Source organism: Cavia porcellus, unplaced genomic scaffold (genome assembly GCF_034190915.1).
Source record: "Cavia porcellus strain 051 isolate PalLab524CR breed Dunkin Hartley unplaced genomic scaffold, mCavPor4.1 scaffold_11, whole genome shotgun sequence".
NCBI lineage: Eukaryota > Metazoa > Chordata > Mammalia > Rodentia > Caviidae > Cavia > Cavia porcellus.
Window position 1 is genome coordinate 83,852,296 of NW_026947494.1, and position 27,971 is coordinate 83,880,266.

A 27,971-nucleotide genomic window follows, 5' to 3' on the forward strand; every position below is an offset into this window, starting at 1 on the left:
TAGCACTGTATCTCCCACTAACTGGGACACTGAACAGAAGGACCGGGTGGATGACAGAGCTTAAAACACAAATACACACCTGGATCTCCTCTTCTTTTTTTTTTTTCCCAGATATCTCCTGAAACAGCTTCTAAAAGTATTGCTTTAGGCAGTATTTTTAAAAATAAATTTCAAAAAGAAAGCACATTCAAACGTCAGGTCTTAGTGATCAGGGTAGGTAAAGTATTTTTATTATAAACTTCAGGATCTAAAAAGTAATTTGTTAACAACTACTAAGATAAATCTGAGATGACTTCTTATCCAGCTGTGGGCCCTGCAAAATAACTGTAGCCCTCAGGCCTGAAAGGACACAGCTCCACCCCTCGAGGAGGGATGGGGCAGCCTGGTGAGGCAACTCAAGCCGCTGCCTTTTGGCCAGCGCAGTGGCTTGGGCACCCAGCTTCTTGCCCTGGCACCTGAGCTGTGAAGAGCACAGGGAAGAGGCCTCCGCTCCTGTACAGTGAAGTTCAAACTGGAACCTCACCATAGCTTCACACTTGGGAGTTCAAGCTTTTTATTCTCACTTTAAATTTCAGTGATATTTGGGATTAACTGATAAAATATTTATCATTTTATCTCAATGATAACACAGTTAATAAGTTACGACCCAATTCACTCTGTAAGTCTGAGGACAAAATCCTCACCACACTGTAAGAGACCCACGAACTAGATGACCAGTCTTAGGACAGGCCAGATGCTGGGAAAAGTATACTAACCCAGGGTTATACAGCAGTGCATGACCCTGGAGCAGCTGGCAAGTCTCTGGAGGCCAGTGGGGTGACCAGGACAAAAAGGGCTCGAGGAGGCCCAGCAGGTCAGTTGGGTCCCCCGCTTGCCTCTGTCTCACAGCCAGTAACTTGCAGGTTAGGTCTCATTTTTGTTCTTATCTACGTATTTCATTTTTTCAAGCTTCCTAAAGGCAGCATCTCTGCAAAGTGGAGCTGCAGGAGGCCTTGGGCTCATCGGGTACGGTAGGGGTGTGGGACAGGCCTGGAGGGGGCTGTGGGCAGAACAGCAGTGTAGAACCTGAGAGACAGTGCGACACAGGGGCAGGACAGCACCCTCACCTTCACCCTCACCTCAGGGATGGTGAAGGGAAGAGGAGGTGGAAGAGGAGCAACTGAGGGACGCGGGCTGTTCGTCAGGGCAGATGAAACTCCCCAGCTCAGCCTGGAGATCTCTACTGGGTCTTCCTAAGGTAACTCTCTCCATCTGAAGCAGTGGACCTCCACAGGGGATGATTTTGCCCACAGGGGACATTTGGCAATGTCTGAGACATTTTTGGTTTCCTCACATGGAGTGGGGTGCTACCTGCATCTAGCAGACAGAGGCCAGGGCTGTTGCTAACCTCCTCCAGTGCACAGAGGCTTAACAGGATCATGGAAATGTCGTGAAATCCTGTCCTAGAGAGAGTACTTTAGTCATGATTCTGCGTCCAGCACGAGCCACGCCACTGGAATTGACAATCAGGTAGATGGGGCTGCGCTCCATCTACCTCCGGCCCTGCTGCTGAGCAGACCTCCCCAGTTCGCTCAGAGTGTCCATAAATGTCCAATCAGCTGCTGGCAGTTCTACTCCCAGCTAATACAACTAAAACCTTAGACCCTTTTCATCTTCCTTCTCTTCTGAAAAAGCCACTACTTTCTTCTCAGAGCCAGTGCGACCCCAACTGCCACTGCCAGAAGGGCCACAGCGGCGGCCCCTCCAAACAGCAATATGGACTTGCCCTCAGGTGCAGGGAAGGCCTGCACCTCCTGGGCAGAGGGAGGCTCCTCACTGAGCCTCTCCTTCCTCACGGGGGCCTCCTTTTCTCTCAGCAGTGCAGGGGGCACCCCCTCATCTGCTTCATGAGGCTCCACGGTTGCTGCTCTCACCTCTTCTTCACTAAGTTCTACGAACAGAGAAGAAGCAGGACTGGGTTCCTCACCCGAGATCACTTCCGTGCCAGGTTCCTTTGTCTGCAGCGAAGTGGCAGTGATGTGTGGAAGCAGGGGAGCAGGGGCTCCAGGCAGTGCCTCTTGTGGCTCCCTGGCTGGCAAGGCGGTGGCAGCCCCAGCCACCTCCTCTGCACCCTCAGGAATCTCTTCCTTCTCCACATGCACAATATCAGAGTTGGAGGAGTTGTTCTCACTCTTCTCTCCAGCTCCATTGCTATCCAAGCTTTTGACTTCTTCAGGATCCATTGCAATCTGCTGCCAGGACTCAGGGCCAAGAGACACCGGGAGGCTTTCTGTATGCCAGCTCTGGCTTGCTGACAGTGACACAGGCAGGCTCTCTGACTGCCAAGAGGTCGTCACAGTTGGAGACTCTGGGGGGCTGACTTGTCCAGAGTTGTCACTTGGCAGGATGTAAATGTCATTGCTGTCTTCTGCAGTGATGCCAGGGTACTCCTCCTCCTCGGACTCGAGACTGAATACAGTGCCCTAGAAGAGGGAGAGCGGGTCACACAAAGATTGGTCAGTGGTGCAACAACAGTGTCATCAGGGGGTACGTGTGTGGGGCAAGGCAGGTTCAGGGGGTGAAAATGACTGAAGTATGTCATGTGAAGGTACAAATCTGCTCAATGGAGCCCATTAATCTGCATAATCAATATGCACTGAAAAAAAGGTGTGAAAAAAATAATGTCATCCTGGAAAAAAGAAATCCTCCTAAACTCAATACCAGGAATAATTACATTGCCTAGGTCCATATAGTTTCTGAAATGAATGCATTTGTCCATGCAGAGGAAGAATTTTGAAAGCTGTTTTGACCAGTTTCCTTGAAACTAAAATACCCCAAGTTAACTTACGTATTTATATTTATCCAATGTAACTATAAATAAATATAAATGTAATTTATACTTATCCAATGCCATGATTAGTTGGTAACAGCAAAGGAAACTAAGGTACACCTTTGCTCAGGGGACTCATCTTTTGAAGAGTAAGACAGCAATGCCTACCAAAGCGCTGAGGAAGAGCTCGGAGGGAAATGACTTCTGAGAAGAGGGAGCTGCAGAGAGCTTTACGGAAGAATCAGCATTTACCCTGGATTTCTGAAGTGGGGAGATTTTGACAGGTGCAGGTCCCGTAGAAGACACAGTGCTGACAAAAGCACAGAGCTACAAAAAAGCGGGCAGAGCAATGGCCTCGTTTAATTAGTGCCAGTGCAGACAAACATAAAGGATTATGGAGGAATGTGAGTGACAAAGCTCAGAAACAGGAGCTGCCTTCATTCAGTGGTAACGGTCCATTGCAGTCTGAGGTACAGAATCAACATCAGAGCTCAGCTTTCAAAACTACTCTGGGCAGGGGCTGTGGCTCCTGGTACCACAATTGCTCAGCATGTGTGAGGCCCTGGAGGGATCCCTAGCCCGTCCAGAACAAAAGCAAGGCTGGGGATGTAGCATTATGGTGGCATACTTGTCGAGCAGGAGGGAGGCTCTGGGTTGGATCCTCAGTACTGCAAACAAGCAAGCAAACCCTGAAACCGTTGCAGTGGCGGCTGCTGAGGTGGAATTCAGTTTAACACTTCTAGGGTTTAGTGTTTCACTGGCTCTGCAGGTCTAAAGCCCACCGGTGGTCTGGTCATCTATTCAGAGGGTGCCAATAGGTAGTGTGGCATCTGAGCCATTGTTAGATTCTCCACTATCTTATTTTGAAATTCTGTATCATTTTCATCGTTTTGTTGGGTTGGGCTTTATTCTGTTTTGTTTTGTTCGGTTTTATTGTGTCTGATGGCATGGGCAGCTATTTCAAAGACAACAAGCTATAGTATGGTAGCCATTTTGGGTTTGTTACTATCTCATTTTGAAGTCCTGTGTTGCATTCATTGTTTTGTTTTTGTTGCTTCTATTCTGCTCTGTTTTGTTTGATTTTTACTGTGTCTGAAGCTATCTGCAGCTGTTTTGAAGACAGCAAGAGGCATTAAGGTAACCATTGTTGATTTCCTATTGTTTTGAAGTCCTGTGTCACTTACACTGGTTTGTTTTGATTGACTTGTTTCTGTTTGGTTTTGCTTGATATTATTCTCTTTAAAATTAAAAAAAAAAAATAGAGAGCTAGCCCATGCTCTTGAGTAGGAAGAACCAATGTAGTGAAAATAGCCATAGTTCAAAAACACTTATACAAATTCAATGCAATCCCAATCAAAATTCCAATAGTATATCTCACAAAATTAAAGAAAACAATCCTAAAATTCATCTAAAACCAAAAGAAACCTAGAACAGCAAAGGCAATCCTGAGCAACAAAGACAAGCCAGGAGGCATCACAATCCCTGACTTGAAATTATACTATAAAGCTGCTGTGATTTAAAAAAAAAAAAAGAACATAGTACTGGCAAAAAAAACAGACTCGAAGATCAATGCAACAGATCAGAAGATGCAGAAACAACTGCAGACACACTAAGCCACCTTAACTTTGACAAAGGTGCCAAATACATTCACTAGAAGAAAGATGGCCTCTTTAATAAACGGTGCTGGAAAAACTAGCTCTATAAGTGATAAGGATTAAAACTGGACCATATCTTTCATCATGTACTAAGCTAACATCAGAATGGATCAAAATCTTAATATTAAAACAGAAACACTACATCTGCTGGAAGACAGAGCAGGTAAAACTCTGGGAGACACTGGTATGAAGCCTATATGCATGAAACCCTGACTGATCACAGAGGAACTATCACAGAGAATCAACTGGGATCTCATCTTATTGAAAAGTGTTACACAGCAAAAGAAACTACCAACAGAGTAAAGAGATAATGCACAACGTGGGAGAAAATGTTTGTCAGCTGTACCTCAGACAAAGGGTTACTATTGAGAACATATAAAGAACTCAAATATGTACCCCTGTTGCCCCTTGGTTGACATGCTTTGAAATTTTGTTGTAGTTTTTTTTCTTTTTAAATCCTTGAATAAAATGGATTTGAAGAAAATACAGAAAAAAAAACAACAAAAAAGAATCAAAAAAAAAAAAAAATCGGTCCTCCCAGATTTGAAGACCCAATCCAAAAATTGGCATCTGAGAAGAATGAATACACACTTCTCAGATGAAGTACAAATGGCAAATAAATATATGAAAAAATGTTCAACATCACTGGTCATTTGAGAGATGCAAATTAAAACAAACTGAGATTCTATCTCACCCCAGAAAGAATGGCTACTGTTAAGAAATCAACCCATAACAAACGCTGGAGGAGCTGTGGGGAAAAAGGAATCCTTCTCCACAATTGGTGGGAATACAGACTGGTACAACCACTATAAAAATCAGTGTGCAGATCCCTCAAAAACGAGGATTAGTGGTCCCATTCAACCCAGCTATTCCCCTTCTGGGTATCTTCCCAAATATTTTTATTACTGTTTTGCTCTATTCTGATTAATGGTACTACTCTATTCAATATTCTGTTTTGGTAAGTTCTATAATCTTCTGTATTTCATTTTATTTTGATACACGTGATTGAAAGGACAACTATTGTAAAGATAACAAAATATACTATGATACCTATTACTGTTATCCCGGTAACCTGCTGTGAAGTTCTGTACCAATTTCACTACACGGTCTCAGCTGGCTTTATTCTGTCTTGTTCTGTTGTATTTTACCACTTTCAAAATAAAATTTAAAAAATTTTTTAAAAATTCCATCATCTTGTTTTGAAATCCTATGATGCCATTGCTCTTTTGCTGTTGTGATTTTGCTTTTGTGGTCGTTTTTCTCAATGTTTGTTTGCGTCTTGATTTTTCTGTGTTTTTTTTTTTTTTTCTTTTTAAAATAAAAAAGCACAATGCTAGAAAACAGCACATAGCATGCAGGCTTCTAGCTCTTCAGCATTCTATAGCATAAGATGGAGAAGAAAGATGAAGCTGAGAAATAGGAAGGATCAGGTGTCTCTGGGTATGAAACACTGCCCCAGTCAGGCATGGTGGTACACATCTGTAATCCCAGCACTAGGGAGGCTGAGGCAGGAGGATTGCCAGGAGTTTGAAGCCAGCCTGGGCTCTGTAGTGAGTTCAAGGCCAGCCTGGATTTAACAGTAAGACTCTGCCTCGAAAAACAAACAAAAAACAAAAACAAAACAACAAAAAAACTACTGCCTCATTTCATAAAATGTCTTTTTCCCTTCGCTGAACCTGACAAAGATCTTTTTTTTTTTTTTTTGTCTTTTTCCTTTTTATCGGTACCGGGGATTGAACTCAGGACTGCCTGCCTGCAAGGAAGGCGCTTATGCCACTGAGCTAAATCCCCAGCCCCCTGACAAAGATCTTAATTCTACTGAGAAATAAATTCAAATCCCTGCCCCTAAATTTAGCTTTTGTTACACAAAATCAGTATCTCAGAGCAGAAAAGGTTAAGTCTAAGGTACCACGTGGCCATTAGATAAAGGCTCAGTTGACTTATATCTATTCCTAATTATTTGACTCTTCCAGTTAAAAAGCAAGAGGGCAAAGTCATACAACATTGTGAATAACACTATCTCTTTTTGAGCATATTAATGTTCCCCTAGAAAGCCAAATATAAATTTTGGAAAGACTGTAACACGGCACAATTAGAGAAGCATTACAGGAAGCAAAACGAATCTTTTTCTATTCCCAGAGCCAGCATTTAGCCCAATCTGTCTCACCCCTGCTCTAGGTGTTCGTCCTCTGGAGAGCAGTTATGTCCCCATCCACTGCTATGTTAAACACTCAAGTCTTGTCCCTCTCTTCACGCAGACACTGATCTTAACATTTGGAGAGAGCATAAAATGTTACACAAGTATGGAAAAGGAGTGAGAGCTATCTCTTGTATCTTAGTTACTTCTCTCTCCTTGCTGAGAAAAAAATACACATTGCCCACAGTTAAAAGAGGAAAGGTTTGTTCAGCTCACAGTTTGGAGAGGTTTCAGTTCGAAATTGGCTGGCTCCAAGGCAGGGTGGCAGACAGCAGAGGGGCAACTATTTATGGTAGTGGACAGCAAGAGCAACAAGAACAATGAGAGAAACCAGCCTCTTTCTGCCCCTTTTTATCTTACCCAGACTGCTGGAATTAGGGCGGTGCCAACCCAACCAGTGTATGGATCCAGCAATCACCAAGCCTTTATCTCAGCACTGCACTATGAATCAGTCACAAACTCTAGATTCTTCCACCTCCAAAAGAGCCTGCCCCTCATGACTGTATGAGGCTGGGGGGCGGGGCGAGGATCAAGACATAAACCATAACAAACTGTGTGTGTACAGAGCAGCATACCCCTACAGTCCATCCCCAGGCCCCATCTGAACAGCTCTCTTCTGGCTCCCTCAGAGTTTGGCATAAATTCATCCCCTCTGGAGCACTGTGTCCAGCTCTGTTTCTTCATAGGTCTGAGTCTGAGCCACATACAGTATCATAATGAGTATTCATTATACTTCTAATTTTTTTGAGGCAGTTTCTTCCTATATAGCCCAGGCTGGCCTTGAATTAGTAGCAATTTTCCTGCCTCAGCCTCCTGAGTGCTGGGATTACAGGCAAGCACCAGCATGACTGATGTTCTCACTAATTTTTCACGTATTTTAGTCACGTTCCCAACTACAGGTACTCTTCAACTTGTGACAGGCTTACATTCTGATAGACCTATAAGTTGAAAATACCTTAAGTCTAAAGGCATTTAAACATGCATAACTCACTGAACAGCTTAGCTTAGTGTAGCCCACCTTACATGTGCTCAGAACAGTTACATTAGCCTGTAGTTGGGTGAAATTAGCCAACACAAAACCTGTTTTCTACTCAAGTACTGGGAAGCTCACATAATTTATTGACTATCATTTGAAGAAAAAAGTTGTATGGCTATGTTTTGTACCTACACACACATTGTTGATTAAAAAAACTGCAAATTAAGTCATCACAAGCTGGGGACAATCTATTGATTACACAGACTTGCAGGAGTGTTCACTTTGGCAGCACAGTACTAAAAAGACTTGAAGGACAGCAAACACATTTTAGACTTCTTTAGACTATCCTGCAAGCAGTGCCTACCACATACAAGCAAACAGGGATGCTCAATAAATGCTTGGATGATAGAAAAGTTGGTCCTATCTTTGGATATAAAAGCAGCTCTGGGAGCTGCACATGGTGGCACATGGGATCCCAGCCATGTGAGAAATTGAGGGAGGAAGATCACAAATTTGAGCCCAGCCTAGGCAATTTAGTAAGAACCTGTCTCAAAATAAAAAACAAAAAGCTGAATGTGGTGGTGCACACCTCAGGCAGGAGGACTACTGTGGGTTTGAGGCCAGCCTTGGCTACACAGTGAGTTCAGGATCAGCCCAAACTGCAAAGTGAGACCCTGTCTCAAAAAAGAAAAGAAAAAAGGGCGAGGGAATCAGGCATGGTGGCAGCATGCCTATAGTTCCAGCACTCAGGAGGCTGAAAGAGGAGGACCACCGTAAGTTTGAAGCCAGCCTGAGCTGCACAGTGAGTTCAAGAACAGGTGAGACCCTGTCTAAAAACCAAAGCAGAGGGAGGAAAAAAAAAAAAGAGCTAGAAATACAGCTCTTTGCTCCAATGCTGAAGGTACTGTCAGATGCATCTTTATTCACTGTTACATTTCTTCATGCATGAACTGCACCTATGTTTTGCCGGTAAAGGTCACAAAGTGCTGTGTTGAAGACAGAATCACAAATAAAGATAGAATCAGACTCAACTCACACTGACATCCACCTAGAATGTGCTCTCACTGGATTCTGCCCACCTGAACCCACCTCAGCACTTGTGAACTCCTAGTATTTCTCTTTACTGTAAGAGAAGAGTATTTCTCTTCACTGTTACAGTATGTGTCTGCCCCACTCCTCCCATGTTCCTATGTGCCTTACAGGATCCCAAATGTATTTATTATATCAACTACAATACCTATTATGCAAAGCCAGTATAATCACACTGATGTAATAGTTAACTTTCAAGTGTTAGGGAACCTGGAACAGCTGGTTCAGGTCCTGACTCTGGGGTCTTCTCACTGAAACAGCAGTTGTCTTCCTATGTGACTGTTCTCTGCATCACTGGCTCATGGACAGAACACTCTCATTCGGGACAGAATGTGGGCCGGGACCAGCTGCTCTAGCCTGGGGATCTCTCTGAATGAACACAGGTTTTCCAATCCCTACTATAAAGAGATGAAAAAATGCAGAGGAGGACTGAGAAAGACTGGACAGCATCAAGACTGCTCATTCACAACCAGAAGTTAGTTTGGTGTGTCTCATAACTGGCTCAAACAAAAGACACGGGACAAAGGAAGAGCGTTTTTGTCCTTCTTATAAACAGCTTATTAGGAACAAATATAGTGAGCACACAGGGCTGAGCTCTTAAGGGAGTCAGTGCTGAAGATGGGACTGCCTCAGGACTGTGGCTCAAAGCACATCTGAAAATTAAATGTACAATGGCCAGTTCTCCATACAATGGCCAGTTCCCACTATCTCACTGAGATGGGCCATCCTTCCCATCTACTGAGTCTACTAACATTAAAGCCAAGGCCAAGACTAGATTACGGACCAAGGTTAATGATGTCACTTTTGTATCCTTGCTACCACTGGATCAGTATTACCTAAGCGACTATACTTGCAATCTTAATGGTTGACCGCAACTTTGACTCTCTTGTATTGTCTCATGATTTTATGCTGTAAAACTTCCTTTGAGAGGCAGGCTCACTGGCAACCCACTAGGGAATCCCTCCTATCTCTCAGGAGCTGTTCCCATTCCCCATCCCTCCATTCTGATTCCCCATTCATTTTCTCCAATAAATTTTCCTACTCTTAACTTCCACTGTTTCTTAGAATTCACTGTGACTTTGGGGAACACAACTCAGCATATCTGATGTCAGCATTCCCCGTGTCATCCTAGCAGAAGTATCTGAAGGCTGCGTCACTGCTCTCCAAGTACCAAAGCTGAAGTCCCAAACGCATCCTTGCTGCTTCCCACACAGATCCTTCCCTTCTTTCTGTGAAGTGAGCCCTCCTGATAAAACTCTATTGCCGCTGCACAGCCACTTCTTCATTTCTTCCCTTTTCGTCCCTCCTACTCTACAATACCTACTAAAAATCTGTATCTTAACCTGGCTTTCTTGGTATCTGCTTAGTTTGTACATCCAAATAACTAGCTTCTGTGTTTAGGGAATGTTTAACTACTAAGTATATACTGAACAATCAAATTCCAAGTCAGCCTTTGTGTTAACAAAGGGAAGTTTAAGGTTACTATAAAATCTCTTTCAAAGGGTCTGTTGCCTTACTCTGGAGATTGTGACAGGGACAGTGGCAAACCTTCCTACCCAATTAGAATCATCTATGGAACTTCCTGTGCTGAAATTTCAACTAGGGTATTTAAATTAGGCATTAAAAAATTTAAAAAGGTAGGCCCCACACATTATACCTTGTTAAATGGAAAAGGGCACAGGCCTGTTGCAATCAATCCAGCTTCTTCTGTACCTCACCCGAAGTCTACACACAGTAACAGAGGCAGAAAGATGACTGAGGCTTTCCCATGACTGCGGAGATGATCCCGCCATTCACTTATAGTCACATCAGCAGCATCCTCAGTTTTGCTGATTCTTAGTAAGTCACCAACAGTAAGGAATAACACAGATAAGACGAATAAAAATAGCTACTGTCCACTCAAGTAACGATTTTCATAACTGTTTTGAAAGACTGGAGTTCAAAAATAAGGACAACTCAGTTACCAGATGCAGATCAACAGTATAGCTGGCTGGGTGTGGTGGCACACACCTCTAATTCCAACACTCAGAAGGCTGAGGCAGAAGGATTGCTGTGGGTTCAGGACCAGCCTGGACTACAAAGTGAGATCCTGCCTCAAAAAACAAAAACAAAAAACAAACAGTAAAGCTAAATTTTCCCGTAAAGTTACGTTTGTTGCTTTTTTGCCAGAACACAATCCTTAGTCAAGGAGAGCAGCAACACCTATCACAAGGGAGGTCTCCGTGCCCCGTGGCTGAGACACTCAGAGGTCTTCCTATTTGCCTAATGATGTCTTCCAGGAGTACCATTCTGTGAAGGTCAGAAAAGCACATACATACAAAGAATGATTTTATACAGAGGAAGAGGGAAATAAAGAAGAGCAATGGTAGTACAAACTGGCAGAGTTTGTATTTGTTCCTTATGAACTTCACTTTAGTGTGTGTGTGTGTGTGTGTGTGTGTGTGTGTGTGTGTATTTAGTATACTGCCTCTCTCAAAATCTCCACATGGGAAAGTAGTAATATTGTGCAGCAATCCCTTTACCCTTAAACCTCCACACTTTTAGCTAAAAGGAAAAGTAATAAGACATTGCTGAAGACTGAGTCTGTCCATCTTAAAATGCTGGACATTTAAAAACTGGTCTAACACTTTCTGTTAAAAGGAAAAAGTTGAGGGAAACTAATAAAAATATAACATTCAATAACCCAGTGCTGGACATGGTAGCAACATTCCTATAATCCTAACACTGGAAAGGCTGAGGCAGAACAGTGAGTTCAAGGTCAAACCAGACTACAAAAGCAAATTCAAGAATGGCCAGGTCTACAAACCAAAACAACAAACACCAAAACAAAAACAACCATCAAGTGTTGGTGGTGTGTATCTGCAATCCCAGCACTCAAGGAGGCTGAAAGATCACCATGAGTTTGAGCCCAGCCTGGGCTACACAATGAGTTGGTGTCAACCTGAATTACACAGCAAGACCTTGTCTCAAAACAAACAAAACAGTCAGCACTCATAGGATTAGATCAATTTTGCATTTCTATATCTAGTAATCTGAATCACTCTTGAAGATAACTATGCAAAATAACAACCTTTGTTAAATTCCTACACCTTGCTTTGAAAGCCTGTTATACTGTTATTGTTTTGGGTTTTTGCTATTGTTGTTTGTCTCTTTTTTTTATTTGTTTGTTTTTTCTCTTTTAAAAATCAAACAAAGAGAAAAACAAAAATAAAAATAGAAATACACACCAAAAACCAAAGCCCTGCATAACCTTAGTCCAACACCCAAGAACACGTGACATCATCCTATATTCTCTAGTAATATGAATTAGTAGTTATAGTCAAATAGTCACCGAACATCAGTTACCTCTCCACAACTGAGGTAACAACAAAACAGTGTATTCTTACTAGTCTTTAATGAGCATTAAAAAATTCTCACCTACAACCCTAAAAAAAGTTAGTAATCACCTTCCCTCCTGACTGAGTTTCTGGAGACAGGAATATAACTTAGTTAACTCTCAGTGTTGGAATCACGGCTGCCCTCACTCTCTGCATTTATTTCTATGTATAGAATGTACAATATATAATGATGATTTACCAGGAATTTTATGCTCTTATGTAGGAAATCTTAAATGGCAGTACCTGTACTCCCAGTACTTGGGAGGCTGAAACAGGAAGACTGCCTCAAATTTGACCAGCCTGGGCTACACAGTGAGTTCAAAGCCAGCCTGAACTACATGGCTAAATTCTGTCTCAGAAAAGCAAAAGGAATAAATAAAGTAATTAAAGCATAAAAAAGATACTTTAAGAAAAGATGACCCTTGAAACATTTATTCCTGGGGATCAATTCATATCAAACAAAAATATAAAAACAGCCCCCCTTGCTGGGCATGGTGCTGCATACCTATTATCTCAGCACTCAGGGAGCTAAGGCAGGAGGACTGCTGCAAATGTGAGGCCAGCCTGGGCTACAAGAAGAGCTGAAGGCCAGCCTGAGCTGCATAATGAAACTGCGTCTCAAAAAACAAAAAACAGCCTTTTAAACAATTTTGTTGTTAACAGTCAGCTTTCACTAAGAAATAAAGACCTGTTCTGGGTAATAAGTTGTCTAAAATTTATGTATTTGATGCATAACATCTATAAGTACTCTTAGAGGCACTCTGACAATCTAAATTTTGTCTTTCTTATTTTCTTCTTTCATTTTTTTTCTTATAGCATTGGGGGCTGAGCCCAGAACCTCACACACACTAAGTAACATGCTCTACCACTGAGCTATATCCCTAGGCCTTTTAAAAAGTTTTTGAGACAGGGTCTTGCTAGGTTGTCAAGGTTGGCCTCAAACTTGGCAATCCTCCGGCTCAGCTTCCTTAATAGCTGGGATTACAGATATGCAGTCATCATATCTATCTCAATATTGTTTTTAGCACAAAATACTTGTAGTGTTTGTTGGGAATATCTATTTCTTTGGCCCCACCTGTATAAAAAAATGAATAACTTTGAAAGTTCAAAAATGTAAAACTCAGCCAACTGTGGTGTACCGTGCCTATAATCCTAGCCCCGAGGAGGCCGAGGCAAGAGGACTGTCAAGAGTTGAAGCCAGCCTGGGCTATACAATGAGTAGCCCAGGCTGAACTACACAGTGAGCTCCTGTCTCGAAAACATTAAATAAATAAATAAACAAACAAACAAAATGTATAATATGACCTGCTATCATTCGAGGTTAAATGTACACAATTATGAGAATCACCTTTTTAAACAATAAATAAATGAAGCTCAGAGAGATTAAGTGACTCACCCCCCTGCTACTGGGCTTGCTTTCAGAACTGGATGTTAGTAAGAACAGGTACCCTTATGTAACTTCTACTATGTGCCCTTTTCAGAGCCTTTACTTAAATTAATCTATTTAAATCTCACAACAATGCTACGTAAGGCAAATCTTATTATTTTCGCATTACAAACAAAGAGACTGAAGCAAGTATAGAAGGTAAGTAACTTTCCCAGTGTCAGAAAGCCAGGATTCAGGGCCACACAGTTGGCCTCAGGACCCATGATCTCAGCCACTGTGCTCTCCCAACAAGGGCCAATGCCGCGGTCCCCGTCCCAGTGTTTTCTACTGTATCATGTTCCCTCTGCCAGTTTGCAGTCAGAAGCAGACAAAACAGGTGGATTTTTGGATTTTTGCTGTACTGAGGACACATCTAGAGTTTTGTACTGAGTTGTATCCATAGCCTTTTGTATTATTATTCTTTTTAATTTTGAGATATGGCATTGCTAACTTGCTCAATTGCCCAGCATGGACTTGAACTTGGAATCCTCCTGCCTTAAACCTCCCAAATGGCTGGGATTACAGGCATGCACCACCACACCTAATTCATATTTTATTTTGAAACAGGGTCCACTAAATTGCTAGATTGCCCATCCTGGACTGGCACTTTCAATCCTCCTGCCTCAACTTCTCAAAATAGCTGGGATTACAGACGTGTACCACCATGCCCAGCTCAAGGCTGGCTGTTCTTAAAACAGAAATGAGAAGCATCAATCAGTAGGGAGATAACGATTAATTTTGTTCAAAATACTTAACTATTTCAACAGATATTGGCTGACATTTCCCCAATAATATTTTATGTACTCTTAACACTAAATCTCTCTTACTAGCATTTATAGTATAAGACAATGGAGAAAATGAAAAGCCTTACCACAGTGGACTTGAACTGCCCTTTCCAGAAGACAGATGCATTTCTGCTGTAGCAAGACAATCTCAGGAAAAAAAGAGTGAAAAAGAGGAGGGAGGAGCCAAAATGAGTCAGAGTAACAGCATGCCAAGTAGTCTGTGCCCTAGCAGGGCTGGAGGGCAAGTAAAAGTCAAAATCAAGGGAGACTTCAATCATCCTTAAAAGGAGGGGAGAAAACACGCACTCAGAGACACTGCCAAAAACTTACCCTCTGTTTACAAAAGAAAGAAAGTAAGTTAGTTTTCAGACCACATCATTGTCTCTACAAGATAAAGGACTACTCCATTTTTATAGTTGACAGAACTGAAGGACCCAAAAGATAAACGAATTTGAATTTCCTCCAAAACACAGGGTCAATATTTGCAGAGCTGAGACCACAAATAAATCTTGTGATTTCCAATCATGTTCTCTATACATCATTCTCTAACTAAAAGGCAGAGTGAATGAAAATAAAACAAGGTAGAAAAAATAAAAAATCCCTATCTTGCCATTCTAATGCTGATTCAAGTAGTAACACAAAGTTAGGTTCCAGCTTCAGCTTGGCAAAGCTAATTGTATTTAAGATGAGTGCCTCCAACTGAATCAGTATTTTAAATGCACTTGAACTAGTTACTTCCTTCTCTTGCCTTCTCATCTCACTTTGAACATCTCTGTATCTTACACATCTAACATGTCACACCGTTATGTTTATTCTCTTCAATCAGGTCTGACTCAAAAAGACCTACATTTTATTCAACTTCTACATATCAGGAATTAGCATGGTGGTCAGCACAGCACATTCAATCAATTAAGCCTTATTGTATCTAAATTCATCTTGGAAAAGTTTGAAAACATCATTATAAATACTACCTATCAACCTTCAGAAAATGCTTGTAAAACGGGCAGATACTATTAGCAATTTTATTACAGTTTATAGATAATCTGAAGAACATAAAGGACCCAGATAGACAAAAATAAACACTAGTAAGCCATTCTGCTTATGAAGAAGAATGGAGAAAGCACCTGAGCAGGGCCGGGCACGGTCACATACCCCTACACAGTGTGAGGGCCTCATTCCAAAAAAAAGAAATTCAAACAAAGTAAGTTGTAACTATATGATCAAGTCTAAGGTTGATGAATCATCAAGTCATTTGTTTATTTTTAATTCCTTAGTGGCTTGAGGTGAGTTTAACTTCAAACCAGTCATATCACAACTAAATCTAAGTTAGTTTTATTCTCAGTACAGTATAAAGGAAAAAACATCCCTAATGTATAAAGTGGAAAACTATCATAAAATATAGGTCACAGAAAAAGCAAAATTATACGTGGAGTTCCACAAGGAATTTATCTTAGCCATTTCTGCTACAAATTCAAGGGAAAAAAATAATACTTTGCTTTCTGTAACCTATATGCCTAAAGTTTGCCTATTCCTAACCAATTACAGGCAACTACCCTCCTCATCCAGCAGACTGTGGGGGCCAGCACCTCCCCTTCTCCACAGGTTTCTAAAACTAGTTCAACTCTGAGCAATTTGTTTCACCCTGATGTCTGTTCAAGTGGCTAGAGACAAACACATTCTCTGTGGAAATTACACAACATCATTATGTAACAGACAAGCCACATCATGTAATCAAATGAGTCCCTTCTGAAATGGTTTTAAGAGCTGTTCATGCAGTGTCTAACACCAAGTGATCTTAGAAGTCACCCACGCTGACACCTTGTATTAGAGGATATATCTGCACCAATCAACAACAACAACAACAAAAAAAACCCAATTATCTTGGTTTTAAAGGAAGCAAGTGGACAGTTTTAGTTCTAAAAATGTGAAAGATATATTGGGCATTCAAAATACACCTTAAATATTAAATAAAAAGAGGGCTGGGGGTATAGCTCGGTGCAAAAGCCCTAAGTCAATGGGGGTATGGGGGGAGAAGTTCAACTCAGGTACCATGTTTTCCTACTTTATTTTTTTACAATACATATCACCATATACTATATGATTTATATACTATAAATCTTAACTGCTTGCCTGCTTCCAATAGAATATAAACTTTTATGTGTCAAGATCTTTCTCTGTTCACAGTAGTCTATTCTAGAATAAAGCGTACATAACTGAATGATGAATGATTACTTGGTACAAGACAAGCTGAAATAACATAAAATAAGGTACAAAGATAAATGCTAGGATGGAAATTCAACATTGAGCTGCACTCCACACTTTGTGAGAACAGACTTTAAGGCATCCCAAAAAATTTAGGAACATAGATCCTAACTAAGGACAAAAGGTTCATTTCCCCATGAAAAATTGATAATCATGACTTACAGTCACCTAACAAAATAATATGAGAACATAGATATTTCAAGCTGACACAAGGGGAGACCTAAAAATCTCTATCTTACTAGCAAATGTAAACATACATTTCTCATCAAGTGATAAGACAGTAAGAAAAAAAATTAGGAAATGATAGAATATTTAATGCAAATAACTATCTAGATCTTATGTATATAAATGGAACTTTGCATCCATGGAGAGAACACACATTCTACTGAATTATGTGTGGAATATTTATGCATATACATTTTAAAGGACTGTGGACTAGGCCATGAAGCAAGCTGCAATGCCATGATAAGTATGTTTTCTAATGAAACTTTAATTAAGTTGTAAGTTTATAACCAAACAATCTAAACATAAACATTTAGAAATTTAAAAATACATTTCTAGCCAAGCATGGAGGTGCACACCTGTAATCCCAGTATTTGGGAAGCTAAAGCAGGAGAATGACTGCAAGTTTGAGGCCAGCCTAGGCTGCAAAGTGAGTTCAAGGCCAGCCTGAACTGCATGAGACGCTCTCTCAAAAAGACAAAAAAATTTTTGTAAATAATTCTAAGTTAAAAGAACACAGATAATGAAATTACATATTAAAGATTCATAGCCAGGGATGGTACATGCTTGTAATCCTAGCATTCTGGGAGGTGAGGGTAGAAAGATCACAAATTCAAATTCAGCCTGGGCAATTTAGATCTTGTCTCAAAATTTAAGAATCAAAAAGGGTAGAGTGAGACTGGGGATTTAGCTCAGCAGCTTAAGTGCCTGCCTGGCAAGCACAAGGTCATGAGCTCAATCCCCAGTATCAAAAACAAAAACAAAAACAAAGAAAGAACAAACAAACTCACCAAAGTGTGGAGTGCAGCTCAGTAGTACAGCATCCCTGGATTTAATCCCCAGCATTGCCCAAATAAAACAAAAATAATTAAAAGTATCAGTGACTAGGTTGTTAATAAAGCACTACAATAATGAGTTAACCGTTGTTGGGGACAGGTGACAGAAGTTCATTCTAATATCCTGTCTGCTTCATTTTACATTCAAAGTTCTCAAAAAATCATTTTAAAAAATGTAGTACAAGAATATTAAGAACTAGCCAGGCGTGGTGGCTCATGACTATAATCCCAGCACTCAGAAGCGTAAGGCAGGAGGATCCCCCAAGAATTCAAGGACAATTTGAGCTACAAAATAAGTTCAAGGCCAGCCTGAATTGCATAGTAAACCTTTCCTCAAAAAGAGAAAGAAAAGGTAAGAAGGAAGGAAGGAAAGAAGGCAGGAAGGGAAGAAGGAAGAAAAGGAGGGAGGGAGAGAGAAAAGGAAAAGAAAAGGAAAGAAAAGAAATGAAATAAGTAAGTTAGTTCAAGGCTAGCCTGGAATTCAGTGAGACTCTGACTTAGAATAAAAAATAAAAAGGTTGAGGACGTTAGCTCAGTACTCCCTGGGTTCAATCACCAGTACAACAAAAATAGTAAGAGTATTGTGAACAACTATATGCCAATAAACCTAAAAACTTAGGGGTAATATTCTAGAAGAATCATATGAGTTAAACAAGCAAAAACAGAAAACACTGCTCAAAGAAAATATCAGATGGCTTTATAGACAAGTTACAGAAAAGAAGCACAAATAATCTGAATCTTATACAAACTATTCTAAAGTACAGAAAAAGGAAACACTCTCCAACTCTGAATTTTCTAATTTTTAAAGTTGGAACCAGAATAACAATACTGAAACCAGAAAAGAAAAATTACAGGCTAATAGCATTCACTAAGATGGATAAAATTAAATGGTATAATAATTAAAGGATTTATTGTGCTGGATATAATAGCCCACACCTATAATCCCAGCACTGGGGCTGAGATGGGGGGACTTTTAATTTGAGGCCAGCATGGGGTACACAATGAGTTCAAGGTCTGTTTGGACTACACAGTGAGGCCCTCTCAAAAAAAAAAAAAGAATAAATTAAAAAATAAAGACCAGACTTAACAATATAGTAAACATTTGTTTTACTTTTTGTCTTTTTTTTGAGTCAGCGTCTTGCCTCACGTTGAGCTTACTTTGTAGCCCAGGCTGGTCTCAAACTCGCAATGATCCTCCTGTCTCAGCCTCTCAAGTGTTGGGATTATAGGGCCACCATACTTGGCTCAAAAATTTGTTTTAAAATCAGGAAAAAGAAAACTTGTTAACATGGATTCCACTAATACTATATCATAATATTCAATTTATTGTTTAATGAAATAAATTTTAAAAGGATAGACTCCAAAAGAAAAAAAAAAATCTAACTTTATTTGCATTCATCATTAACAATGTGGAAAACCCAAAGAAATTGAGACCTAATCAGAATGTTAAGAATTTAACTAGGTTGCTGGATATAAAATCAACATGGAACAGGTATGAGGCGTGAAGGAGTCTGAGGAAGGAGGACCACCAGTTCCAGCCCGTCCTAGGCAATTTAGTGACTTACGGCGACTCTCAAAAAGCTTTTAAAATGGCTGGGGACTTGGCTCAGTGTGAGGACTCTGGGTTCAATCCCTAATGTGAAAGGAAAAAAAGTTATATAAGAAAGCATTTCTGGGGATTTAGCTCAGTGGCATTAAGTGCTTGCCTGGCAGGTGCAAGGTCATGAGTTCAGACCCCAGAATCAAAAAAAAAACATTTCCAGGGCCAGGGAGATATAGCTGAGTGACCCAGTGCCTGCCTAGCAATCACAGGGACCTGAGTTCAATTCCCAATAACAACAACAACAAAAAACAGCAACCATTTCGATACCATATACTATCAAGGAAAAAATTTTCAAGAGACTGAAGCAAGAGGATTACAAGTTTGAGCCCAGCCTAATAAAATAAGGACCAGATGTGATGATGCATGCTTATAACCCTAGCACTTGAAGGCTGAGATAGAAAGGCTGCCATGAATTCGAGGTCAGATTGAGCTACACAGTGGCCAACCCAGAATACATAGTGTCCTGTCTCAAAAAACAAAACCAAACCAAAAATAAAACAAAGTAAAAAAATAAAGTAAAGTAATAAAATAAAAGACGGGGCATGTGAAGCCCATGTGCAATCCTCAGTACTGGGGAAATAGTCCCAGGAATGAATTACATGTGTCCTGTAAGTGCCGAGTGTGGTGACTCATGCCTCTTATCTCAGCATGCAGTAGACTCAGGCACAAGGATCACAAATATAAGTCCAAACCGGGCAATTTAAGAGACTTAGCAAGACGCTGTCTCTGGTTTTTTTGGTACTGGAGATCAAGCTCATGACCCCACATTTGCCAGGCAGTGTGCACTGAGCACTGAGCTACCCCAGCCTGTCTCAATTTTTTTTTTTTTTTTTTGTCTTTTTCCTTTTTATCGGTACTGGGGATCCAACTCACGACTGCCTGCTTGCAAGGCAGGCGCTTATGCCGCTGAGCTAAATCCCTAGCCCCTCTGTCTCAAATTTTTTAAAAAATTTAAAGGTTAGGACTATAGCTCAATGCAAATGCCCTGGGTTCAAATTGTAGTACAGCAAAACAAGAAAAGAACAAAGTATGTACCGTGTACATCCTATATAAAAAAAAATTTCAGAGCATTTGGGGTATCTCTAAAAAAATTTATCATATAATAAATGAAGATGTAAGCCAGGGATTTAGCTGAGTAGCTTGCCTGCCTGCCAAGTATGAGGTTGTGAGTTCGATCCCTGGTACAAAAAATAAAAATAAAAAAAATAAAAAAATAAAAATAAAAATAAACAAATGAAGGTACATACTGTGTTGGTAAACTAGAAGACTCAATATTGTAAGATGTGAATTATCCTGAAAATTACAGGTTCAGTACAGTTCTCAACAAAATTTCTAGAGTTTGACAACAAAATTCTAAACTTCATAATGAAAAAGAAAAAGCCATTTCAGTTTCAGTATTTCTGAATGATAGGAAAATGGAAAAAAAGATTCATATTTTAAAGCAAAAGTAATTATGCTTTAAAGTAATTATGATAGTGTCATTGTGCCTCATGGAGCCCAGCCTACCAGACCAAAGGACTAATAGCCCAAAGGAACAGAATAGACATCTCAGATAAACATGAACAGATGGAAACCTGAATTATGAGACAACCTGCCCTATTAGTCAGGTAAGGAGAGACTAATAAATAATGGTGCTGGGACACCAAATAATCTATAAGCTCAAACCATACCAATAATTCTACATACGTTAAACTGAAAAAAAAAATTATAAAGTTATAAAAATAATGTAAGCATGTGTGAGATCCAGGATTTAATTACAGCTATTCCAAAAATTAAAAAATACAGTATAAATATAAAAGTATTTTGTAACACTCTATAAAAACATTAGGTACAAATATAAAAGTACAAGGTATAAATATAAAAGACTAAATATAAGACATAAACATAAAAGACTATATTTATGACTGAATTAATAAAAGCATTCTTAAGAAGAGAAAAGGGAGCTAAGCATGGTGACACATGCTTATAAGTCCAAGTGATTCTAAAGGCTGTGCAGAAGTATCACAAGTTTGAGGTCTGTCTAACTTAAGAGTAAAGATCTGTCTTAAAATAAAATTTATAAAAAGGGCCGGGGGTAGCCTGTGAAGGAGTACTTGCCTAGCATTCATGAAGCCCTGGGGTCTGTCCCCAGTGACACACAGGAAAACAAGAAGGGGATGAAGGGGAGGAAGGCGGGGAAGAAGAGAGCACAAAGAGGAGAGACGTTCGGATGTGAGCTGAGCTCAGGCTAAGTACTGAACATTGCGTGTTCAAGCCCTTAATTCAATCCCCTGAACCAGAATAAAAGGATTCATAAATTATATGGAAATCTGCAAGTTCTAAATTTATAATATAAAACTGACAAAAGATTAAGATATATAAAGTACTACTACAAACAAAACTATTCAATAGAAGTGGGCAAATAACTTGAAGCCAAGGTAGGTCAAAGATGAAGAAATACAAAGAAAGGGTTTATAAACATGAAGAAAGGGGCCAGTGACTTAGCTCAGCGACCCAAGTGCTTGCCTGGCAAGTGCTAGGTTCCGAGTTCTATCCCCGGTAGCTCCCCCCGCCCCCCAAAAAACACAAACATGAAAAAAGGCTAATGGTTCTTAGTGCTCCCAGAAATGTATATCCACAATGAGCTATTATTTATACCTATGATGAATGAAAATGTAAATCTTTAAATACAATGTGGTAAATCAGGTATGGTGGCACAGGCACCTAACACTCACGAAGCTGAGGCAGGAGGATTGCCACAAATTTGAGGCCAGCCTGGCCTAGATAGTGAGTTCAACACCAGCTTGAATTATGTTGTGAGACCCTGTCTCAAAAAAACAAAAACTGAAACAAAACAACAAAAAACTTGGATTAGATCCTAAACAGAAAAAAAGATATTACTGGAAAATGGGTGAAATCTATATAAAGCCTGGACTTCCATTAATTTAACACACAAATATTATCTATTAGTTTTAGCAAATGGACCACAGTGACACAGACGCTATCCCGCAGCAGTGCAGCTATACAGAGCAGTACAGCTCTGATAAATCCTTCAGAGCTTTCAGTGATACAAATAGCCTGCCTGGCCTACTGGTCGAAGTGCATCACCAAATGGGCCACCACAGAGCGGAACTCTAATTTTTGCAACTCTTGTAGATCCAAAAAGTATCCCAAAGTAGCTTTGGTGGTATAGTGGTGAGCACAGCTGTCTTCCAGAACTACCCCTAAGTTAGTCAGTTAGCTGGTATGGAACTGAACCAGGGTCTAGGGCTCCAGGGCCATGCCATTCCCCCAGTCGTTTTTGTTTCTCATTTTAAATCAGGGTCTTTCTGAGGTGCCTAGGGCACCGGCCAGCTCCAAGTAAGCCTGAGTCAAACAGTGACAGTCTGTCTACAAAAACAAAGAGTTGGGCTGGAGGTTTAGCTCAGCGGCATAAGCGCCTGCCTTGCAAGCAGGCAGTCATGAGTTCGATCCCATTACGAATAAAAAGGAAAAAGACCAAAAAAAAAAAAAAACAAAAACAAAAACAAAGAGTCAGCGTATGATGATGCACATCTGCAATCCAGCTGCTCAGGAGACCCTAGAATTCCAAGTTCTAGCCCAGCCTAGGCAACTTAGCAACGTCTGGCCTCAAAATATAAAATGAGGGCTGGGTATACAGCTCAGTGATAAGAGTGCTTGCCTAGGCTTGCTTTGGGTCCTGGGTTCCATCCCCAGTACCACCAAAAAAACCCCAGTGTCAGTCATGTGGGCGGGACGAGCGACTCAGTGACTGACTGCTTGACCATATGTGGAAGGGTCTGAGTGCAGTCGCCAACACTGCCCTCTCACCCCGCAAAATACGCTGTGCTTTAGACTGGGATTGAGACACGCTGATTTTATTCTTCCTCACCACTCATTTATGTATTTTTGTTAGTATTAAATGTTTCATAAATTAAGAACCATTTCCAGGTGTGGTGGTGCAGATCTGTAATCCTAGCACTCAGTAGACTGAAGCAAGAGGATTATTGTGAGTTCGAGACCAGCCTGGGCTACAAAACAAGCTCAAGGCCAGCCTGAACTGCATAGTAAGACCCTGTCTCAAAAAGATATAAAAGAAAAACTATTTAAAAGTACCACATATCACTGGCTATGGTGGCACATGCCTTTAATCCCAGCACTAGGGAGGCAGAGGCAGGAAGATCACCATTGAAATCCTGTCTCAAAGAACAAAGATAGAGAGACAGAGAGACAGAAAGACAAAGAGAGAGAGAAAACCACAATGAATTTACTATAAGTAAAATCTTTGTAGCTTAAACTGTATGAACATATGATGTTGATCATCATCCAACATCAATATAAGTTCACGCTGTTAAAAACAAAGGGCTTAATCTTCTTAAGGAAAGATCTTTTAAAAATACATAGCTCATACCCAGCCACCTTGCTGAATGATGTACTCTGCTGCATGGTCCTCCAGGTATGTCACGCCAAACTGCAGCAGTACAATCAAAGGCTCTTCACCGCGTCTTGTCAGTTCTAAAAGCATTCGTTGTAGCAAAATCAAAGCCACCAATATCTTCCATGTAAAGACAAAAGGGGAAAAAAACTCTGAAATTCTCATCATGCAGTTTGTATGCTCAACTACTGAAATATTATAGTTAGAAGCATCTTCAGGTATTTCATTCTCATTATAAAAGAAAACACTAACTCCTATTAGGATTATTCTGAATCTTAAACTTAGATTTCACCCAAGGATAGTAGAGTTTTATAAAAGTAATTGGGGATGTATGTGTGCCAAATAACATACATCCATGAAGAAATTTAAAGAAGCATTATTTACAGTATCAAAAGTATTTACAACTCAACAGGGACTAGTTTAGTAAATTCAGTCCATCCAGTAAAATTTGTTGTTAAAAAGATTTAGATTGTTCACTAGCCAGCACCAAAACTTGTTTCATTGAAAAAAGTAAGATACAGGAGAGTGCACAATTCCATTTGAGGGAAAACAAAACAAATCATGTACACACATACATAACTCTGAAAGAAAACACACAAGAACCTGGTGATGGCAGTTGCCTAAGAGGATGGCATTAGGTGCCTGACAACACAAGGGAAGAAAACTTTTTTCTTTTAAGAACAAGGTCTTGCTATGTAGCTCGGGCTGCCCTTAAACTTAGTGCATAGCCAGGCTGGCCTTGAAGTCACAACAGTCCTCCTGTCTCAGTGTGCCAAGTGCTGGCACGACAGGTATGCACGACCAGGTCTGGCAAAAAACTTCTTTTCTTCATTCATGTCTTTCTATACTTTTTGTATGTTACCATATCCTTATACTATCTGAAAAGACTTTTTAAAATTATGATATTGGCAAAACTCATCAAAAAATCAAATATAGGGGCTGGGGATTTAGCTTAGCAGCTAAGCATGCAGTCGTGAGTTCAATCTCTGGTACCGATTTAAAAAAAAAATCAAATATCAATGAAGCATCATAATTTATACCTAACAATCCTACATTCAATATTTAAAAGTCATCAAAACTTACCCCAGAAAGTAGAGCCTGTTGCTTTCTTTTAAAATGCATATTAAAAAACTAAAGGGCTGGGGGTGTACCTAGGTGGGACTGTGCTTGCCTACCATGTGTAAAGTTCTGAATTTGATCTCTGACAGCTCAGAAAGAAAATATGTAATTATTTCCACTAGCCATCTGCATGTAATCTCTTGTCTAAAACTCCAAGAGGCCTCCACCTGACTGGAGAAGGAAATGAAACCAATTTTAGCTTCTTTTATTGGATTAGTACGGAAATAACTGAAGGACAACAAAGTATTTTTGCAGAAAAGAACAAACAAAAACCTGAGTTTATACTTCATATTAATATTCAATGGCTTTGAAGTAAAAGCAGCCCTCAGGAGAACTATATTCAAGTCTAGAAGAAAGAATGTAACAAACACATTTCCTTGCTTTTGACATTCTAAAAGAACTGCAGTCCCAAACATATTAAAGCCCATTCTTGGGCTAGGATACAGCTCAATGACACAGTGCCTGCCTGGCAAAACACAGGTCCTCAATTCAATTCTCAGTATCCCCCAAAAAAGCCCATTCTCTTAGGCCACACACGGTGGTGCACACCTATGATCGCTGCACTCAGGAGACTGTGGCAGGAGGGCTGCTATCAATTCAAGGTGAGCTGGGCTACACAGTGCATTCAATGTCAGCCTGAACTATATGGCAAGACCCTGCCTCAAAACAACAAAACAAACAACAACAAAAATTTTTAACACTCCTAGCTGTTATAAAGAATATATTAGTCTCTTTCTATAATAAGAAAACCTTCTCTTTCTATAATAAGAAAACCTATCATGCTATTAAAAGAAAAAGAAAAACAAAAACATCATTGTCCATCTAGCCCCAGTATTTTGTCTTGGATAGGAACAGGTAAGACTTGTGAGCCAGCCTTGCTAATTCCTACCCCAAATTCAAAGGCTTTGAATGTTCCGTACCTCAAAACATTATGATTTTCTGTAACAATCCATAAATACATAACACTTTGAGGTAATGGCCGTTAAACACTATTACTTCTTAGGGAAACAAGTTATATTTTATAAGCAGATATATAAAATAATATTTCATTTTATTTGGTGTAAGTTACCTCTTTTGTTGTAACAAAAAGTAGATACTCTGACTTTACATACACTAATGTAGAGATAAACCTGTAATCTTTTTTCCCTACTGTCAGTTTCACTCCTTGATTGTATTCCTAGTCATTCACTAAACTTTCAGGCTGAAAATTAATCTTTTAATTTGTCTATATGGCAATTATTGCGTTACTTTTATTAGTTATTCTTTCCTGGATCTTCTCCATTCCAAAAATGTCTTTCTTGAAATCCAAAACCAGGTAGAGAAATTTCATTTTACAGAACTGGCATTTTTATTTGGTTGATTGGTAATACATGTTATGTAAGATGATGAACTTATGAAATGACTACTGGAAATCAGGTTTACTTATTTGTCACACTTTCTTCATGGACTCGCCTGATGACCGCAAACCTAGTTTTTCAGTACAGTCTGGATTATTTAATTATTCATTTTTGGCACTGAGGATTAATCCCAGGGCCTTCTCACTGACCTGTATCCTCGGCCCTTTTCTTAATTTCTTATTTTTCAACAGGCCCTGGCTAAATTGATAAACTGTCCGGGCTGGGCTTGAACTTGTGATCCTCCTGCTTCAGCCTCCCAGAGTACTGAAATTATAAATATATACCACCATGCCTGGCCAGATACTTTACTTTACCTTACCTTACCTTACCTCACCTTACCTTATTTTATTTTGAGACAGGGTTTCACTATGTAGTGCAGATTGGCCCTGAACTCGCTTATGTAGCCCAGGCTAGCCTCAAACTCATAAAATCCTCCTCCCTCGGCCTCCCAAGTACCGGAATTACAGTAGCACACCACCATGCCCAGTAAGACTAACTTTAAATAGTTAAATTCATTTGCTTTCTACACAAAGTTTCACAAGTTATTTCCATACCTGATCTTTATCAACTTGCATTCTACTACCCACAAGTACTCTAGATAATCTGTAATCTGATTTTTATGCTCCTCTTTATTACTGTTTTTGAAATGTTAAAACTAGATCAATATCCATTTAGATACAGTTTCAATATTTACACATATAGGTCCAAAAATCAAGCAAATATTGATTCTTTCTCTAAGCCATTTTCTTACTGGACAACAATAACCTTCATGCTGCATACAAATTATTTTTTCTTTGATAGTTTTTGCAATGGAATTTTATAGTATTTCTGACCATCAAAAAGGATTATCTTGCCAGGTGTGGTAGTGCACCTGTAATCCCAGCACTCTGAGAGGCTGAGGCAGGAGGACTGCTGAATTCAAACCCAACCCTGTCTCAAAAAATAAAAAATAAAAATAAAACAGATTGGGGGTGCAGCTCAGTGAGAATACCAACAGCAACTGCAGCAATAGCAACAATAGTAACAAAAACATTTACTCCCATTAGTTTACCTTTACCCCTATTCAATCCCCTGGCATCTCCTCATAAGTACTTTGAGATCTCTTCCTGCAGCAGATTAGACTCAATTTTTTTTTTTGTTTTTTGTACTGGGGATCATACTCATTACCTTGTGCTTGCCAAGCAGGTGCTGTGCTGCTGAATTATATCCCTGGCCTGATTAGAGTCACCATTATGTTTTATTAAAGAATATCTGAGCCTGCTGTGCACAGTTGCACACACCTGTGATCCCAACATTTGGAAGGGTAAGGCAAGAGGACTGCCTTGAGTTAAAGGTGAGTCTAGCACACACAGTGAGTTCAAGGCTAGTCTTTTTGCGATAGGGTGATCTAGCTCAAAAACAAAACAACAAAGAATATACAAGCTTGCCTTGCGTAGAAATGAAACACACTAATACATAGCTCTGGGCATCCTTTCTGATATAATGGATATCTGGATGATAAGCTATATATACTTGTCCATCAATCTAGCTAACCCTTCTGTACCCTTAAAATTCTATTAAATAGCATATCCCACAAACTTCATCTGTAGCTAATTCACTGATTTCAGTTTCACCATCTTTAACTTGTTTGTTTAAAAATGTAATTTAGGGCTGGGGATTTAGCTCAGTGGCATAAGTGCCTGCCTTGCAAGTGTGAGGATCATGAGTTTGATACCTGGTACCAAAAGAAAAAAAAAATGTAATTTAAGATATAATCAGACATGATATGTCATCCAGTGGGGTGCAACAGAAATTAGATAAAAAC

The 27,971-nt window shown here is 39.9% G+C and overlaps 1 protein-coding gene across 13 annotated transcripts in view; it reads right to left on the minus strand.

Moving 5' to 3' along the window:
• Positions 1 to 201: 201 nt before the first annotated feature.
• The window catches only part of Bcl2l13 (BCL2 like 13), a 72,759-nt gene continuing 44,989 nt past the window's right edge, over positions 202 to 27,971 (minus strand). For 8 of the 13 annotated variants that reach the window (XM_003461761.5, XM_013156323.3, XM_013156324.3 and 5 more), the window contains 2 exons: positions 23,628 to 23,771; positions 202 to 2,462 (listed from right to left, as the gene is read on the minus strand). In XM_003461761.5, the coding sequence (XP_003461809.3) occupies positions 1,677 to 2,462; positions 23,628 to 23,771 (930 nt within the window). In that variant the 3' untranslated portion in view covers positions 202 to 1,676. Of the gene's footprint in view, positions 2,463 to 23,621; positions 23,772 to 27,971 lie in introns of those variants that run through there. The other 5 variants (XR_010050662.1, XM_063258644.1, XM_063258650.1 and 2 more) reach the window with 5 other exon arrangements.